This window comes from Schistocerca nitens, chromosome 1 (assembly GCF_023898315.1).
Source record: "Schistocerca nitens isolate TAMUIC-IGC-003100 chromosome 1, iqSchNite1.1, whole genome shotgun sequence".
In the NCBI taxonomy this organism is placed as follows: Eukaryota; Metazoa; Arthropoda; class Insecta; order Orthoptera; family Acrididae; genus Schistocerca; species Schistocerca nitens.
In genome coordinates this window covers 657,770,938-657,789,959 of record NC_064614.1, presented here as the reverse complement: position 1 = coordinate 657,789,959, position 19,022 = coordinate 657,770,938, and the positions used below count along the sequence as shown (strand labels likewise).

At 37.9% G+C, this 19,022-nt stretch overlaps 1 protein-coding gene across 1 annotated transcript in view; it reads right to left on the bottom strand.

The window, feature by feature from the left end:
- Window positions 1-2,374: 2,374 nt before the first annotated feature.
- LOC126193633 (neuroligin-1-like) overlaps window positions 2,375-19,022 on the bottom strand; it is a 196,558-nt gene continuing 179,910 nt past the window's right edge. Inside the window, exon 9 of the mRNA XM_049932707.1 lies at window positions 2,375-4,067. Coding sequence (XP_049788664.1) covers window positions 3,840-4,067 — 228 coding nt within the window. The 3' untranslated portion in view covers window positions 2,375-3,839. The remainder of the gene's footprint in view (window positions 4,068-19,022) is intronic.

Genomic DNA, 19,022 nt, shown 5'->3' with positions numbered 1-19,022 from the left:
GATCCAAGCAAGGGTTTCATTTAGTGTATGCTTAATAATATCTATTTTTGGTGGCAGACTGTCATTAGTGTCTATGTGAAGTTATGTAATATGAATCTTTGTGGGTTGAAACTGTAAAATGTTTTCTGTGAACAAGTAGTGCTTTGAATATTGCTGACTGCCATGTGTAAAGAAACAAAACTACTGAAATGCTCAAGCATATTCACTAAGTTTACTTTTTCTCCCAATTCACTTCTATCTGTGATTAACATTCAGTCTTAATTCATCTTAGCACTGAATGACTGGAACAGTTAAATACGTTCCTACACAAAATAAGAAACATTTAAACAGAGGGTACACTGTCAGTCATGCTGTTTCATTTAAAAGGTGATCTTTCCTATTTCTCTTCCAAAAAGATTGTCCAGGAGACTATGAGAATAGTTTTTAATATTAGATGAAGTTATTAATTAAATCTTTTTATATTTTAATTAATTATATATTTTTCATTTCCAAGTTATTATCTGCCTTATGTTATAAAAAAATATTTTCTGACCTCTGTTAAAAAATGGAATTTTTAGAAGAAGAAGAAACACAGGATGTTTAATGAACCAGATGTGAGAGCTGTAGTAAAGAACAGAATAACTTAATGGCTGGGACATGTACTGAGAGGCAAAGGCAGTGCTTGAAGGGAAGATGCAAGGAGTGAGACTAGAACTGAGGTGGATGGATTGGATCAAGAAAGATCTGGAGATCCTGTGAGCCCATGAGAATACTGCCAGTGACTGAGCCCAATGGACGAGGCTGAGAAGTGAGTCATTGAACTGACTGTGGTTCATGTTGACAGGTAAGTAAATAAGTATGTTATGATAACATTTTATGTGGAATTATGTTTCAGATTTTGTTTTGTATATTGTAGTAATTCTCAAATAAAATAAAATAAAGTGTTCCAAGCTCTTTTGCTACTTCTTACGCTTGTCTAAAAGAATATCAGGACTGACCATCCCAAATAGTTCATTGTCATTAAAGCACAACAGTAGGGTAGACAATAAAATCAGATATTTCTGGAGTACTTGACAGAGAAAAGATCTGTGTTGAAAATTATGTATTATTTTACTCAGGAATCATATAAAGTACCAAATAAATCAAAGTAAATTTCTAGCATATAAACGAGATGACTTTTTTTTCCTTATTTATGAATATGAAATTAGATGTTACAGATTTGTTATGATATTAAAGGTAAAGTGGAATAATGCTTAATAAAAATGTAGTAATTCTGTTTAAAAGAATGAGTCAATTTATTTGTAGTCTTAGGACATGTGCCACATTTATGTGTGTGCAAGAAATTCATAATAATAAGAATCTCTCTTCTTCCGTTCATAAGGCTCTCCTTTGTTACTGAATAATTGTCTTTCAGTCACTGGGAAAGCTAGTTGTAGTATATTTTCACAAAGTTAATATTCTGAATATGTAATTCTTCTTTCAGAACTGCAAATTGTACATGAAGCATTATTTTTAATTTTTGCCATTGAGAAACAATTTCTAAATGCAACAAAGAATTCTCTTGTTTACTGGTCGAGTTGTTGTCTGTTCTCTTGGTATGTAAGTAATCAGACATTATTTGTGGCAGAACGCTTAGTCACTTTCTCTGGTATTAGTGCAGGCAGTCATACACTCAGCCACCTATACAGGGATTTGAATATAAATGACTGTTCCTTCAATGCAAAACGTTTCATAGATCTCAAAAGCACTGTAACAAAATATTTGTAGATTAAACTTGCATGGAAATGGCTAAACTCATTGGTAATTTATTATAAGGCTAATAATTATATTTTATTTTGTTACATAAGACACATTTGTCTTACGCATCATAACATTTTTATTTATATTTTTTGCACAAAAATTACCAAGTTTTGGACACAAATACACACTTATTTCATTGAAGATTATTGAAATTTCATATGCAACACATTATTCTGTTTCCCGTAAGCAACAAATAAAGACCTGATAATTATACATTGGAAAATATAAAGTTTTATTTAGTGTTTACAATTTCTCAGAGCAAAATGCATTAAAGGTTGCTCGGATGTTAATTACATTAGAGGCAGTGATGTATTGGCCACTTTAAAAGCCATTTCTGATGTAATTGGTTTGAAAAACATGTCATTAATAAAATGTTGTTTATGGCTATGCAACAGGAATATATCAGATGTATTACTGAGCTTGGTTGCGCTCTTTTTTTTACCGTTTTTACCAGGGCATGAAATATTGCAGGAGTGTAGCTGAGGCTTGGAGTTTGTATATATATATATATATATATATATATATATATATATATATATATATATATATATATATGTGTGTGTGTGTGTGTGTGAGAGAGAGAGAGAGAGAGAGAGAGAGAGAGAGAGAGAGAGAGTGTGTGTGTGAGAGAGAGAGAGAGGAGTGAAGCAGAGAGGGATGGAGGGAGGGAGGGAGGAGTGAGGGGAGGAAAGGAAGTACAAATGAGAGGGGCTGGAAATGTGAGAAGCAAGGAAAGAAAGATATGCCTTTAAAATGCATGAAATTGATGTACAGTACTATTGCACAGCGACTTTAGGGAGTACAATACATGAGGTCTTTCAAGAAGTACAATAGCCACATAATGTGTTGCAACAACAACAATAATAGTAATAATTATTATTAACATAATCATGGGATGACAAAAGGCTGATGATAAAAGGTATAATTTCATCTGAATTGGATCAGTGATGTGTTCAGTGCAATTTTGATCCTTTCAACATTTGTACAGTTTTGGTGACTTAGGAATATCGCAAAATAGCTCATAAATGTTGCCTCACATAAGAATATGTTCACTGAAACATACCTTTTACTGCTGCTGAATAAGAATTTATTGTTGAGCTGCTTTGTAATCTGTTATCACTGTTGTTATTATTATTGGTATTTTTCTTTTTGTGCCTGATTTATTGTGCAGTTTCAGTGAAGAAATAAAAATAAGTCTTCAGAGAGGATGCATGGAACATTTGTGAATCTTGATTGTAAACATTTGTGTTGACAGTTGTCACATTAGAGCATATCAGTAATACTATTATCAACATACAAAAAGTGAAGATAGAGAAAGACATCTAGAAGTTTGCAGCCCCCACTTTTTCCTCTGATGGGGAGTCACTGCTTCCTGCTGCTTAGGAAATGAAAATGATTTGTCTTCAGAATCTATTTTAATTGAATGAAAAGAAAACCTTGCTCAACATCATAGTATGTGCTGCACTTGATTTTCTGTGTAATAGTATAGTTGAGCAGCAGAACAAAAATCACATCACTGCTTTCACACTGTAGAACAACTGCTGTTATCACAGTCTCACATTATTGGTTGTAACACTCATTTTCCTACAGTACCTGCACTGGTCTGGATGTTCCTCTGCACATATTTCTGACACTCAGCTGATCAGATAAATTATGGCAAAAGACAGAAATCCACTCATGTAATATTTTCTGGAATTTGTATCCACCATTGTCTGATAATTATGATTTCAATATTAATTCATTGTAGTCTGATATTACAAAACGCAGCATGTTTCTGAATGACAGAACACCAAAAACAAATTAGGAGACAATTCCAAAACGATAATTCACCAAATTGCATTATAGAAAAATGTTCTAAAATGAAGTAGGCCTGATATTCAAGGCTTGTCATAACCATACAGGAAAGCACATTAATCTAAGTTTCACAAAATGTGCTCTGTGGCCTTTTTGATGCATTAAATTCATTTGGAATAACACAGAAGGGCAAATTCTGCTGTGTAATCCATGTCTGCAATGTCAACTGAAAGACTTGGGGGGGCTGAGATCGATTACTCAAACTATCAGACAGAAATCTCTTGTATCTGAACACGTTTCTTTGCTGTTGCAGGAGTTGGCATGCCACCACCAACTTGACGGAGGATTCCTGGGGCTGGAGGATGATTCTTGGGAGGTGGCGGTGGATCAGGGATGGGCCCACTTCCAGCAATGGTGCTGGCACCTGGGCAGCAGCGCTTGGACGGCGACGAGCGGAATTCTCGCAGAGGCATCTCATTACCAGCCAGGGGTATCTGTAACAAGACCATATGTAGAGTCAGTCTGTAGAATTTCAGACCACAGTTAGTATGCTGTTTACAGGATAGCTAGACTTTATTGTGAAAATATTTCAGAAGCCCAAGAATAAGTAGGCTTGTAATCTTTATTTCTGAAGAGCCTTCAAAATCAAATAAATTAATTACTTAGACAACATTAATTAGAAGTTTATAGCTATAAAACTTTAATTTCCAAGCTTTTGCAGCTGAATTAGACTATTAAGTCCTATTTTGGATGTATGTATCAAATGAAGAGACGTCTTGCAAAAGCTAAACTCTACAAAGTCAGACCTTCAGTTCTAAAATGTTTTCAAATACAATTAATAATCTTTTGGATGACTTTGGTGTTCACAAAATTTCTTAATTTACATTTGTTGAATTTAAAAACAGGCTTTTATTGCAGAAGTTTTTATTTTTATTTATGACTAGTTTCAATCTGTGTGATTATAACCAGATATGTCTGTCTTGTTAAAGCAGTTTAGTGAGAGTGATATATCTGATGATGATGACCATACATAAGGGTCAGTCAAATGGAAAGAAATAAGTAAACTGTTTAGTATTTCAAAAGTAATCAGCATAACTATTAATACATTCATTCGACTGTGAGACTTAATGTCAATACCTTTATGGAAAAACGTTTGCAGTTGCCTACAGAACTATGATTGTATCCAGGCATGCACCTCTTTGTCCGAAGCAAACTGATAGCCATGAAATATGGAAATTGCATCTGGTCAGAGTCGGACTCAGGGTGTACAGTGAACCCTGAAATCCTAAAAACCTAGAAAGAGCCAGGAATTTTCAAAACCAGGAAAAACTGGGAAAAACCTTATATTTTATTTAAAAATCTGTATTTTTAAAAGTTTTTTGGTACCATACCCATATTGATACATTATGAATTTAAACCATCTGTGGTATTTCAAATGAGATTCAGATATTCAAAGGGGAATCTAGATGTCACACACATAACATATGTTGGTAATTCAATATTTATACAATGATTCATAACTGATTTATACCTGTTGATTGTTGCATGTGGTGGGGATCCAAGATCCGAGGAAGGTGACTGGTGCTACTGGTACCGCAAGAGAGGTGGGGAGAGGTGGAAGAATTCATTTCTTTGAAGTCTGGCATAAAGTACATGTCAGCTACTATGGTAGAAATACATGGGAGTAATAAGTTTTGTTAATGAGTGTATGGCATTGGTGGCCGGGAGACCCCTCGTGGGGCGGTTCGGCTGCCGTGCCACAAGTTCTTTAATGCCACTATGGCGACTTGCGAGTGAATGAGGATGAAATGATGATGAAAGACACACAACACCCAGTCATCTTGAGGGAGAGAAAATCCCTGACCCCGTCGGGAATCGAACCCGGGACTTCTTGCGCGGGAAGCGAGAACGCTACCGCAAGACCACAAGCCGTGGACATAAGTTTTGTAAAAGCGTTTTATAGGCATGTTCATATTCAGTTTAGTACAATGTCCAAAATTGCATTAAACCTGTTGTAACCCCTACTGTTAGATTGTTGTAGTTAGCAGCAGTCAAAAAGAAGGTTTTAAAGAAGGTGTATAGTTCATTGAAAGTCTCATTTTCATATTCTGGATGAATATAGTCTAAGTAATTTATGTGCCATGAGTTATGTGCACAATTTCTAACTATAATACTTGACTTTTTGTGTGAAACCTTCAACATATGAATATATCTCTTAATGAGTAGATTATGACAGCATTATGAATTTCTAAATTTGGTCAATAATTACATAAAATATAGAAAATAAATTTTTTTTGCCCCTGGAAGGTGTTAGGCAACTTGCAACTGCAATCGGGTTTGACTGTTGGTTGTTTAGTAAATGTGAGATTAGTTGTAAACAATCACAGTGAGTTTGAATATCGTATGGACTGAGACTTGAGACTCACATTTGCTCTCTTATGCACTCAGGATTCTACTCAATTGTGGATATGAGAAACCTCACTCGTATTCTTAAAATATGTGGTGGTATAGGTTAGATCCAGACTAGGGAAGAAAGTGAGGGTGGGAAGAAATATTCAGTTGCACAGGGTTCTTCGTTATTTATTTTTTATTTTATTTATTTATTTTTTTATTGGAGGAATGTGGGTGTTTCATCCCAATTTTGAGAAATATTATAAATCATTTTTAGTCTGAAGTACAATTTATTAATTTGTAAATGTGTATAATTTATTAGCTAATATAGAGTGTGTTGTTTTAAAAAGGAGGTACAGTATCAAACCAAGTGATATATTCAAAGCCACAAAATGGTCCAGGGAATCAGTATGCAATGCAGCCATCTACATCTACATTCATCTAAATTTTCACTCTGCAAGCCTCCCAAAGGTGTGCGGCGGAGGGCACTTAACGTGCCACTGTCATTACCTCCCTTTCCTGTTCCAGTCGCTTATGGTTTGTGGGAAGAACAACTGCCGGAAAGCCTCTGTGCACACTTGAATCTCTCTAATTTTACATTCATGATCTCCTCGGGAGGTATAAGTAGGGGGAAGGAATATATTCAATACCTCATCCAGAAACGCACCCTCTCGAAACCTAGACAGCAAGCTACACCATGATGCAGAGCACCTCTCTTGCAGAGTCTGCCACTTGAGTTTGCTACACATCTCCATAATGCTATTACGCTTACCAAATAACCCTGTGACAAAATGCGCCACTCTTCTTTGGATCTTCTCTATCTCCTCTGTCAACCCGACCTGGTACAGATCCCACACTGATGAGCAATACTCAAGTATAGGTCAAACGAGTGTTTTGTAAGCCACCTCCTTTGTTGATGGACTAAATTTTCTAAGGACTCTCCCAATGAATCTCAACTTGGCACCCGCCTTACCAACAATTAATTTACGCTTTTACGCTAACTTCAAATCATTCCGTACATATACTCCCAGATATTTTACAGAAGTAACTGCTACCAGTGTTTGTTCCACTATCATATAATCATACTGTAAAGGATCCTTCTTTCTATGTATTCGCAGTACATTACATTTGTCTATGTTAAGGGTCAGTTGCTACTCCCTGCACCAAGTGCCTATCCATGGCAGATCTTCCTGCATTTCGCTGCAATTTTCTGATGCTGCAGCTTCTCTGTATACTACAGCATCATCCGCAAAAAGCTGCATGGAACTTCCGACACTATCTACAAGGTCATATACATATATTGTGAAAACCAATGGTCCCATAACACTCCACTGTGGCACACCAGAGGTTGCCTTAACATCTGTAGATGTCTCTCCATTGAGAACAACATGCTGTGTTCTGTTTGCTAAAAACTCTTCAATCCAGCCACACAGCTGGTCTGATATTCCATAGTCTCTTACTTAGGTGACAGTGTGGAACTGTATCGAATGCCTTCTGGAAGCCAAGGAAAATGGCATCTACCTGGGAGCCTGTATCTAATATTTGTTGGGTCTCATGAACAAATAAAGCGAGTTGGGTCTCACACGATCGCTGTTTCCAGAATCCATGTTGATTCCTACAGAGTAGGTTCTGGGTTTCGAGAAGTGACATAATACATGAGTAAAAACATGTTCTAAAATTCTACAACAGATCGATGTGAGAGATATAGGCCTATAGTTTTGCGCATCTGCTCGATGACCCTTCTTGAAAACTGGGTCTACCTGTGCTCTTTTCCAATCATTTGGAACCTTCCATTCCTCTAGAGACTTACGGTACATGGCTGTTAGAAGGGGGGCAAGTTCTTTCGCATACTCTGTGTAGAATCGAATTGGTATCCCGTCAGGTCCAGTGGACTTTCCTCTGTTGAGTGATTTCAGTTGCTTTTCTATTCCTTGGAAACTTTTTTCTATTACAGCCATTTTTTAGTTCATGCGAGAATTTAGAGAAGGAATTGCATTGCAGTCTTCCTCTGTGAAACAGCTTTGGAAAAAGGTGTTTAGTATTTCAGCTTTATGTGTGTCATCCTCTGTTTCAATGCCATCTTCATCCCAGAGTGTCTGGATATGCTGCTTCAATCCATTTACTGATTTAACATAAGACCAGAACTTCCTAGGATTTTCTGTCATGTCGGTACATAGAATTTTACTTTAGAATTCACTGAATGCTTCACGCATAGCCCTCCTTACGCTAACTTTGACATGATTTAGCTTCCGTTTGTCTGAGAAGTTTTGGCTGCGTTTAAACTTGCAGTGAAGCTCTCTTTGCTTTCGCAGTAGTTTCCTAACTTTGTTGTTGAACCACGGTGGGTTTTTCCCATCCCTCAAAGTTTTACTCAGCACATACCTGTCTAAAACGCATTTTATGATTGCCTTGAACTTTTTCCATAAACACTCAACATTGTCAGTGTGAGAACAGAAATTTTCGTTTTGATCTGTTAGGTAGTCTGAAATCTGCCTCCTATTACTCTTGCTAAACAGATAAACCTTCCTCCCTTTTTTTATATTCCTATTAACTTCCATATTCAGGGATGCTGCAATGGCCTTATGTTCATTGACTCCCTGTTCTGTGCTTACAGAGTCAAAAAGTTCAGGTCTGTTTGTTATCAGTAGGTCCAAGATGTTATCTCCACGAGTTGGTTCTCTGTTTAATTGCTCAAGGTAATTTTTGGATAGTGCACTCAGTATAATGTCACTCAATGGTCTGTCCCTACCATCCGTCCTAAACACCTGAGTGTCCCACTCTATATTTGGTAAATTGAAATCTCCACCTAAGACTATAACATGCTGAGGAAATTTATGTGAAATGTATTCCAGATTTTCTCTCAGTTGTTCTACCACTAATGCTGCTGAGTCAGGAGGTCAGTAAAAGGAGCCAATTATTAACCTAGCTCAGTTGTTGAGTATAACCTCCACCCATAATAATTCACAGAAACTATCCACTTCTATTTCACTACAGGATAAACTACTACTAACAGCGACAAACATGCCACCACCGGTTACATGCAATCTATCCTTTCTAAACACCGTCTGTGCCTTTGTAAAAATTTCAGCAGAATTTATCTCTGGCTTCAGCCATCTTTCTGTACCTATAATGATTTCAGATTTGGTGCTTTCCATCAGCGCTTGAAATTCCGTTACTTTATCAACGCCGTTTCAACAGTTTACAATTACAATACCGATTGCTGATTGGTCCCTGCATGTCCTGACTTTGCCCCACACCCTTTGAGGCTGTTGCCCTTTCTGTACTTGCCCAAGGCCATCTAACCTAAAAACCCACCCAGTCCACACCACACAACTCCTGCTACCTGAGTAGCCACCTGCTGGGTGTAGTGGACTCCTGACCTATCCAGCGGAACCTGAAACCCCACCACCCAATGGCGCAAGTCGAGGAATCTGCAGCCCACATGGTCACAGAACCATCTCAGCCTCTGATTCAGATCCTCCACTCGGCTCTGTACCAAAGGTCTGGAGTCAGTCCTGTCGACGATGCTGCAGATGGTGAGCTCTGCTTTCATCCTACTAGTGAAACTGGCAGTTTTCACCAAATCAGATAGCCGCCGGAAGCCAGAGAGGATTTCCTCTGATCCATAGTGACACACATCATTGGTGCCAATATGAGCGACCACCTGCAGATAGATGCACTCTGTACCCTTCATGGAATTCGAAAGGACCCTTTCTGGAATGACTCCCCCCAGTATGCACACGGAGTGCACATTGGTTTTCTTCCCCTCCCTTGCAGCCATATCCCTAAGGGGCTCCATTACGCACCTGAAGTTGGAGCTCCCAACTACCAGTAAGCCCACCTTCTGCAACCACATGGATCTTGCAGACTGAGGGGCAACCTCTGGAACAGGACAAGCAGCCATGTCCGGCTGAAGATCAGTATCAGCCGGAAAGAGAGCTTGAAACTGTTTCATCAGACAAACTGGAGAGGCCTTCCGTTCAGCCCTCCAGAATGTCTTTTGCCCCCTGCCACACCTCGAGATGACCTCCCACTCTACCACGATTGAGGGGTCAGCCTCAATGTGGGCAGTATCCCAGGCAGCACCAGTCGTAGTCCAATCGGGGGATGTGTGGGACAAGCTGGCCGTCCCCGACAAACCCTCGTCCGGACCCCCACAGTGATGCCCATTGGCAACAGCTTCAAGCTGTGTGACCAAAGCCAACACTGCCTGAAGCTGGGAGCGAAGGGATGCCAACTCAGCCTGCATCTGAACACAGCAGTCGCAGTCCCTATCCATGCTAAATACTGTTGTGCAAAGAACGTCTGAACTAATCTACAGAGAGCACAAACTATTTGACACAAAATTTAAACAGTTATTAAAATACAAGATTGCCTGGTAAATGCAGTAATGATGCTACTTGCACACTTCTGACACACTGCTCAGTGGCAAAAGGCTAACTGTACTGCCAGTAACGTACGAAGACTATTTGAAAGAAATAAACAAATGACAGATGACTACACGAATATTTACTATCAGATGGTGTTACGTGACCTAAAATTTTGTGGTGTTTGTGCATCATCAGGAGTCATTTGTCAGGTCAGAGTTCATCAGACTGTGTAGCGTTATCTCCTTCATTATTTATGGAAAGTCAAATTGCAAAGAAAATGCAATTGCAAAAATCAAAACTTTGCTACAGCATTGTATACAGATTGACATCATACATGACTTGTGAACTTTCTGACGTGACTGACAAATGTGAAATGATCACACTTGTATTTGATGAAAGTACAAATATGGTTTCTCAAAAAACCCAGATGGATTTATATGTACAATTTTGGGACCATGACAAATCATTAAAAATACATATACTTTAATTCTCTTTTTTTCTTAAATGTACAAGGGCAAACGATTTTCTTGAAGGTGTAAAAAGATCATGGGATTTGGAAAACCCCCCAAAAAATTTTGCAGTTGTCAATGGACAGACCAAAGGTGAGTTTAAAACTTTGGAATGACTTAGACAAGAAACTAAAAGACTCCTTCAGTTGTCTAAAACTGCTACAGTTTTGTACCTGCACTTTGTACATATTACATGGCTCTTTAAAAACAGAAATACCCAAAACTAATTGAGGAATTGTGTCATTTTTGAGAGTGCTTTATTATTTATTTCATGATTCACATTCACAAAGGTCGCAATACACTGAGACAAACATATCTTCATCTTTCCCTAAGTCATTTTGTGGAGCAAGATGGGTAAAAAACGCCAATGCTGCTGAAAAAGCTGTGGAAATTCTTGAACACATTTGAACTTATGTTACCAAGAGATAAAGAAATCAAAAACTATTCCTCAGTCATCAAGTTTCGGAGTTGTTGATGAACCTGTCAGGGACAAATTGCTAGCTGCGTAACTGACATTCTTCAGTTCAAGAGCATGTTTGTTGGAACCATATTTACTGTTTTCAGAGTGATGTCCTGATGTCTCCATTTCTGTGTGAAGTACTTTGTATCTGAAGAGGAAATATTATTGCTAAAGGAAAATATGTGACCATGAATTATTGGAATAGTAGAGAAGTCGCGATAAAGATCACCACTCAGATACAGCTCAACATGCGTGGTTTCGTGCTTGAATCCAGAAATCACATTAAACCAGGAAGTAGGGTTCAAAGGCAGACCACATCATACTTAAATTTTTGGAGATCTGCAGAGAAAAAAAGCACTGAAGACGAGATGAAATGTTATAAGATAAGTGAAAACCTTCTTGATAAATTCTGGCTTAATATAATAAATTCATTTTCAAAGTCACACCTGAATTTCTGAAATTTTGTGCAAATTATATTAATACTCTCATATGGAAATGCTTCTGTTGAGTGAGGCTTTTCTGCAAATTCTAAAATTATAGTTGAAAATCAAACAGGAAAAAGCCCTATTGCTCAAAGATACGTATATGACACAGTCCAGGGTGCAAATGGAGTCGACAATTTCAACATTGATAAAAGATTTATACATTGGTTTTGCAATGCACATTCTTTGCCCAAAGAAAATATGAAACATAAGAAAAGGAAGGTGAAACAGAAAGGGATGAACAAATGAAAGCAAGCTGAAATCAAGGAATTAGAAACGAAAAGAGCACATATGTTGAGAGATGCCTCAAAGATTTTGTCAGAAATAGAAAATTTACACAAATGAATTATTCATTTTTATCCTGATAAATTTCTAGTTTGTTTCCCTTAATCAAAAAGCTACATTGTATATGTATATGTAAGAGCAGAATTTATAGTTTTTATTTTGTATTTTTTATTGCATGCAAATAAAAATCCATTATTTAATATTTTGAAAACATTTTAATTGTAACTAATTATGCATCTCTGATAATTATCAATATAAAGTTTGGAAAAGGATTGTTTAGTCTCAAAATTAATAAAAAAGTATAATGGAAATAATTTTCCTATAAAAACTGGGGAAAAATTGTGGATTTGAAAATTATCAATTGCTTGACACCCCTGTACTATATGGAGAAAGTATAAGTTTGTTGTGACTACACTGCAGAAGTTTTGCTGGGAAGCTCTTACACATCTTCCTTACAGCCCCGATATCTGCTCATACATTTTCAATATTTTTGAAGCCGTGAAGGAAGACGCTTGTGGTTGTCAGTTTGCTTCAGATGAAAAGGTGCATGCCTGGGCACAGTCATGGTTCTGTAGGCGTGTTCTGTTAGCCACTAACCACCTTGTAACACAGTGGGACAAATGTATTAGCAGTTACGTTGATTACTTTTGAAATAATAAGCAGTTTACTAACTTTTTGTCTGTCTTTCATTTTAATTAGTCATAAAAATTACAGAAAAGCTGTTGTGGTTAAAGACCATTTAAATTCAATAAATTTTGTACTTTGGATCACTTTGTCCTTGAATGTGATTATGTCATATTTCATTAATTTATATTGGCCCATGCTTGACAGTGCACTTTACCAATATGTTAGAAAAAGCTACATTCGAAAAACAGATTTTTCAGGGGATCATATCTTGGCTTCCTTTGATCACAGAGATAAGTCATCAAATGTTTTGGATTGCCATTGGCCTAGTGATAATTCACATGCCTCTCAGAAGAATGGGCATACTGTAGCTATCCTACTGTACAGTGTCAAAATTTAAACACTACACACTTCCTCCAGTCCAGGCAAATTGAGAAAATTGGATGGTTCCTTTCAATGAGGTGTCTTCTATGGTGAACATGAGGTAGCTTGTTCATGGGTGTGAAAACTCTGAAAATCTATGATCTTTGGTTACTAAAAGTACCAGTTGCAGGAATGGCCACATCTATCACTTCTATTCATGGCAGATGGTCAGAATTTTTACCATATACCCTTAAGATGATTTTCCCAGGCAGCTTTGAAACTTTTTGTGATATCTTCATCTGTTATCAAGACACAGACGTTCAAGGTTACCATATTTACGCAGAAAATAGCAAAAGCCAGTTTTAGCCATTTTTTCCTGTGTTCGACAGTTATCTGGTGACATAACCTTAGCAAATGGCTGAAATTTTAATTGTACATTCTTTAGACATTCACCCAGAAATGCCATTTTTCTGTTTTAAAAAAATCTGTATCCAGTATCAAGTAGACCCAAAAAATCATGATCTCTGGTTGCCAAAAGCACCACTTGTGGGGATACACACTTCTGTAATTTCTGTTCATGGGAAATTGTCAACATTTGTCATATACTCATAAAACAATATTTTGAGGAACCTTGAAACTTTTTTCTGTATCACTATCCATTACCCAGATTCAGAAGTTCAAAGTTACCATACATATGCATATAAAATAATACTCAATAAATGCAGTTTTAACTGATGTAGTGAGCACATGTCAAGGGATCTGTGCTTACCAAATTATGTTTTTTAACACAATTTTTCCACAAATAAAATTTTGTGATGTGCTGCCTCCTTATAATAGGCTGTCTTGACCTGGAAATTATTCAGAGTGGTGCCCCCTGGCAACATAAGCACCTTATGAACAGTTATTTTGTTACACAAAATTCTTTGTAATTGCAAATTAGACACTTCAGTTGTGCATTTGTATGTGAACTTGAGGAGCACAAGAAAGGAGAATATGTTTCTCTTTAAGAGACTCTGGCAGTAAATTGGGGTACCAGCTGCCTTAATCCTCATTCCACTTTCTTCACAAAAAAATTTGGCATTCAAACATAGCAATTTTTTGTGCTGAAAGAGAGTAGCAGAGAGACAATGACAATAGAGGGGAGAGGAGACAGTGCCAGTGAGAGAGGAAGAGAGAGGAGACAGTGATTGTGGTGAGAGAGAAAGTGGCAAAGAAAGTTAGAGAGAGGTGAATGAAGGCAATAGCAGCTGGAGCCAAAGAGAGAGAAGATACTAACAGTCAGTGGAATACAGTGGCAGCAAAAGAGAAAGAGAGATGGATGGAAATAGAAGTAGTGGGAGCAAAAGCAAGAGGAGACAGTGAAAATGAAACATAGAGATGAATGGAGACCATACATAGGCTTGGGGGTCTGGACCCTCCATGACCAGCAAAATTAAACATGTGGATACAGAGGAGGAGGTTGCATTTTGGACCAGAATTTTAAACACATGGGTACAGAGAAAAAAATAAGTTGGACCTCACAGAAATTTTGAAATTATGAAGTGTTGTGGAACAATGGCAGTGGAAATGAAAGACAAAAGGAGAAAGGGAAGTGAGAGAGGATGGAGTGGCAGTGGGATATACTGTAAATCAGTGGGAGAAAAAGGAGACAGTGGGAGAGAGACATGTATAGTGTCAGTGAGAGGGAAATGCCAAGTATGAAGTTTAACTTGAAAGAGAGAGAGAGAGAGAGAGAGAGAGAGAGAGAGAGAGAGAGAGAGACTGAGTAAAAGGATTTAAAATTTTCTATGTTAAAAGGGTGTAAATATTCAATGAGGAATGTGGTATGGGGATTGAGGTAGCTGGCTCCCCATTTTTTTGTCAGAGACTTTTAAAGAGAAACTTATTCATCTTTTTGTGCTCTGACAGCAGGCTTGGATAGCACTTGAATGGGTCACTGTCCACATCTGCTGAGTGCTATTGCCAATGGGGTGCACTCAGCCCCTGTGAGGTCATTGATGAGATACTTGATTGAGAAGCAGAAACACCAGTTATGAAAACTGACAATGGCTGGGAGAGTGGTGTGCTTACTACATGCACCATATCTACCTCAAATGATGCCTCAGTGCTGAGGATGACAAGGTGGCCAGTCAGTAATGTTGAGCCTTCATAGTCTGTTTGGATTGTGTTTGTTTGTTTGTAGGTTTGTGTAGTAATCATGAACAAAACTGTTCTTACTTTTTACACCATTAAATAAGTTTCTTGGATGTTGTTTGTTGTTCAATAAGATGGGGAATGACCTTTTAAAAACCTGATGTAACAACACATTGCTCAGAACTATACTCAGATTTAACTGTGGGAAACATTTGAATCTCTATAAAGGTTTGAAACTAGAGTTGCCATGTGTGTCGATTTCAATTTTTCAAAGGCAAATAGGAGTGAATAGATCAAGAGAACTGTATTAACAGAAACATGAAAAGGATGAATTGCTACTCACTACATAGAGGAGGCACTGAGTGGCAGACAGGCACATTAAAAAAGATAAAAAACACTGCTCGATATTATCAGCTGTTGGACAAAGTCCTTCACCTGACTTAGACAAAACAAGAGACAAGCACATTCATCCATGCATAACTTAAACACACACTGTCATATTTGGGCATTGACTGTGACTGCTTCTGAGGTGAGCTGTTATCTTTCCTGAGGTGTGTAGTGGGGTATAGAAGAAGTGTTGGGCAAGGAGGGTCAGGGATAGCAAGGAAGGCATGGGGGAAAATTCTAATGCTGCTGGTGGGAGCATTCACAAATCATGAATGTGGTGAGAACACAATAATGGGCTGCTAAATGGAGCATTGTGAGGCTGCATTGTGTGATGAGGGGGAGGGGGCCAAAGGGGAGTGAGGAGAAAAAGAGAAGAGAATACGACTATACAGGTTCACTGGGGGGATAGTTGGCATGTGTAGGGCTAGAGTGGGAGTAGGGAAGAGTGGGTATAGGTAGGGGGAAGACATGAACTAAGAATAGTTGAGGCTAGGGGGTTATGGGAACAAAGAATATGCTGCAAGGAGAGTTCCCACCTGTGCAGTTCAGAAAACATAGTATTGGTGGGAAGAATCCAGATGATAAAGGCTGTGAAGTTGTTGAAGTTGAGCGCACACTGTTCAGTGGTATGTTTGTGTATTGAGTGGTCCTGATGTCTCCTGGCTACAGTTTGGTGGTGGTCAATCATGTAGAGAGTCAGCTTGTTAGTGGTCACACCCATGTAAAATGCAGCACAATGGTTGCAGTTAGCCTGGGAGATCACATGGCTGCTTTCACAGATGGCCCTGCCTTTGATGGGTTACGAGATGCTTGTGATAGAACTGGAGTAGGTCATATACGGAGTATGTATGGGTCAGGTCTTGCATCTAGGTCTGCTGCTGAGGTATGAACTGTGGAGCCATGCGTTGGGAGCATGGCTGGAATAGGGACAGACAAGGATGTTGTGTATGTTGGGTAGGTGGTGCAGTACAACAGTGGGAGGGGGGGGGAGAATAGTGGAGAGGAAATTTCGCATTTCAGGGAATGCAGTGAGTTGAAGCCCTGGTGGAGAATATGATTCAGTTGCTTTAGTCCTTGGTGGAATGGAGTGATGATGAGGAGAGGAGGGGAGATGCTCCTCTGTTGCTGGACAGTTGAGATATGGGATATAATAGGTGACTGGGAAGACAAGACACAGGAGATATGTTTCTGGCTAGGGAGGGGATGGTAATTTCAATCTGTGAAAGCCGCAGTGATTCCCTTGGCATATTTAAAGAAGGTCTAGTCACCACTATAGATGTGACAGCTGTGGGTGGCTCAGCTGTATGGAAGAGACATTTTGATGTGAAATGGCTGGCAACTGTCAGAGTGGTGGTATTGTTGGTGGTTGGTATGTTTGATGTGTAGTCAAATTTAACAACTGAATGAATTTACTCTGTGCAACCATGTCAGCTATATAAATGTTTGTAACTCACTCTGCGGGTTTTAGTGGTTTCAGTCAATGTGAGCCAATTGAATGACACAAATATCTGACAGTTATGTCAGTTATATGAATGTACTCACCTTGGCTTTGAGGGATTTCACTTACACACTTTTACAGCCTTGACAGTTTCACAAGAAACATGGCTAGAGTTGCCAACTTTTTTAGAGATAAGTAATGCACTATCGTCTTATTTCAGGAACAGATTAGTAAAATGTATATTTCTAAAAAAATGTGTTTCTAAGAATCACATATTTATTTATTTGACTACAGTTTTCTCATGCTGCTGGCATTAAATGTGAGCCCTTGGCTAGTTTTAAAAGGTTAATAACTGGTGCTACATTAGGTACAAATTTATGTTTAAATAAGAGAAGAATGTATTTTCAAACAATGAAAACTACAGGTAGGAATATCAACAACATAGTTGATTGTTAAGTTTCAGGCAAGCACAGTTAAAAGACACTTACACAAACCTTTTGGCCACAGCCTTCATCAGTAAAAGAGAAACACACACCATCCATGCACACAAGCAAGCACACCTTATGCACACATGACTGCCAACTCCAGCAGCTCAAACCAGCTGCCAGAGTTGGTGGTAATGTGTGCATGAGGTGTGCTTGCTTGTGTGCATGTATGGTGTGTGTTTCTCTTTAGCTGATGAAAGCTGTGGCCGGAAGTTTGTATAAGTACCTCTTAGTTGTGCTTGTCTGCAACTTAATGTCTCATCTTTGTGGTAAGTAGCAATCTATTGTTTCCTATACTTTTGAGAAATTATTTTATTATTTACATTGATAAACTCTGTGCCTTTCTTCCTGCTGGTTTATATCTATCACCAATAATTCTTTTTAGATATATACTGTGGTGACTGTTTTAATTTTTTAGTGACTTAATCACTTGCTTTTTTCAGAAGCATTTTTTTGCATTATTTTTGCCATTATTAATAGTCTTTGAATTTCTTTAATTAATGTAGTTTCGAAATGTGACTCATCTTTGTAGATATGGTATATCATACTGATTTTATCTTGATAATCACTTTTCATCTAGTCATTTGATTTCTTCCATTCCCATGCCACTGAGTGTTTCTGTATTTGGACCCAAACACAAAGTTCACTAGCAAGTAAATGCCTGCTCATAAACATGGATGAAAAACCAAACTAAACGTTATTTAGTAGCGTGCAACAAAAAAACAAGTATCAGATTAATAATAAAAGCTATGACAGGCAATGACAGAGTGCAGTTATCTATAATAATTAAACAATGCTAATACAATCAAATGTTTCTGCTCAAAACTGAATGCACCAAAGATCAGGCAAGTCCATTTGTCTTTCCCAACGGTCCACGGGGTGCAGACAGTTTACAGTGATGTGCCAGGGACATACTTAACTGTGGAACTCAAGTACCAGTGTGTGGAATGATGCCTGTGAAACACTATATTTGCTACTTTTCAAAGGCTGTAAAATGGTTTGTGTCCTTGGGTCTGATTTGCATGTACATAACTGGTAAGTAATTTTCTGTGCAATATTTTTACCTTCCACACAAATAAATGGCTGAAAAGTATTTAAATGCTAGATTGATATGATTTTTAATTAATGGATACAATTACATTTTCCCAATAAAACAGAATACATCCAGTCATTGAAATCTGGCAATATTCCTTTCTTCTTCACATTTCCCTTAGGGAACTTTTATGCTCAACTTTGTTCCCCAAATGATACATCAGCTCAATTAGTTTTGTGTTAATTGCACCTGGCATAACTTAATCCAAGGCAATAGTTTCCAATGAAAAAAAAACTATTTTCACTCAGATGAATGAGTGGATAGCTTAGTCATCTAAACCAATGAGGTGTGGTTTCAACTAAAACAATGAATACATAGTCAAACTGACAGAAAAACTACAGACTGGTTTCACTTGAAGAGAAAGATTGGGGAAGTCAGTCAACATTCAAAATTATTACTGAATTGAGTGTTTTCATTCAGTTTCTCCTA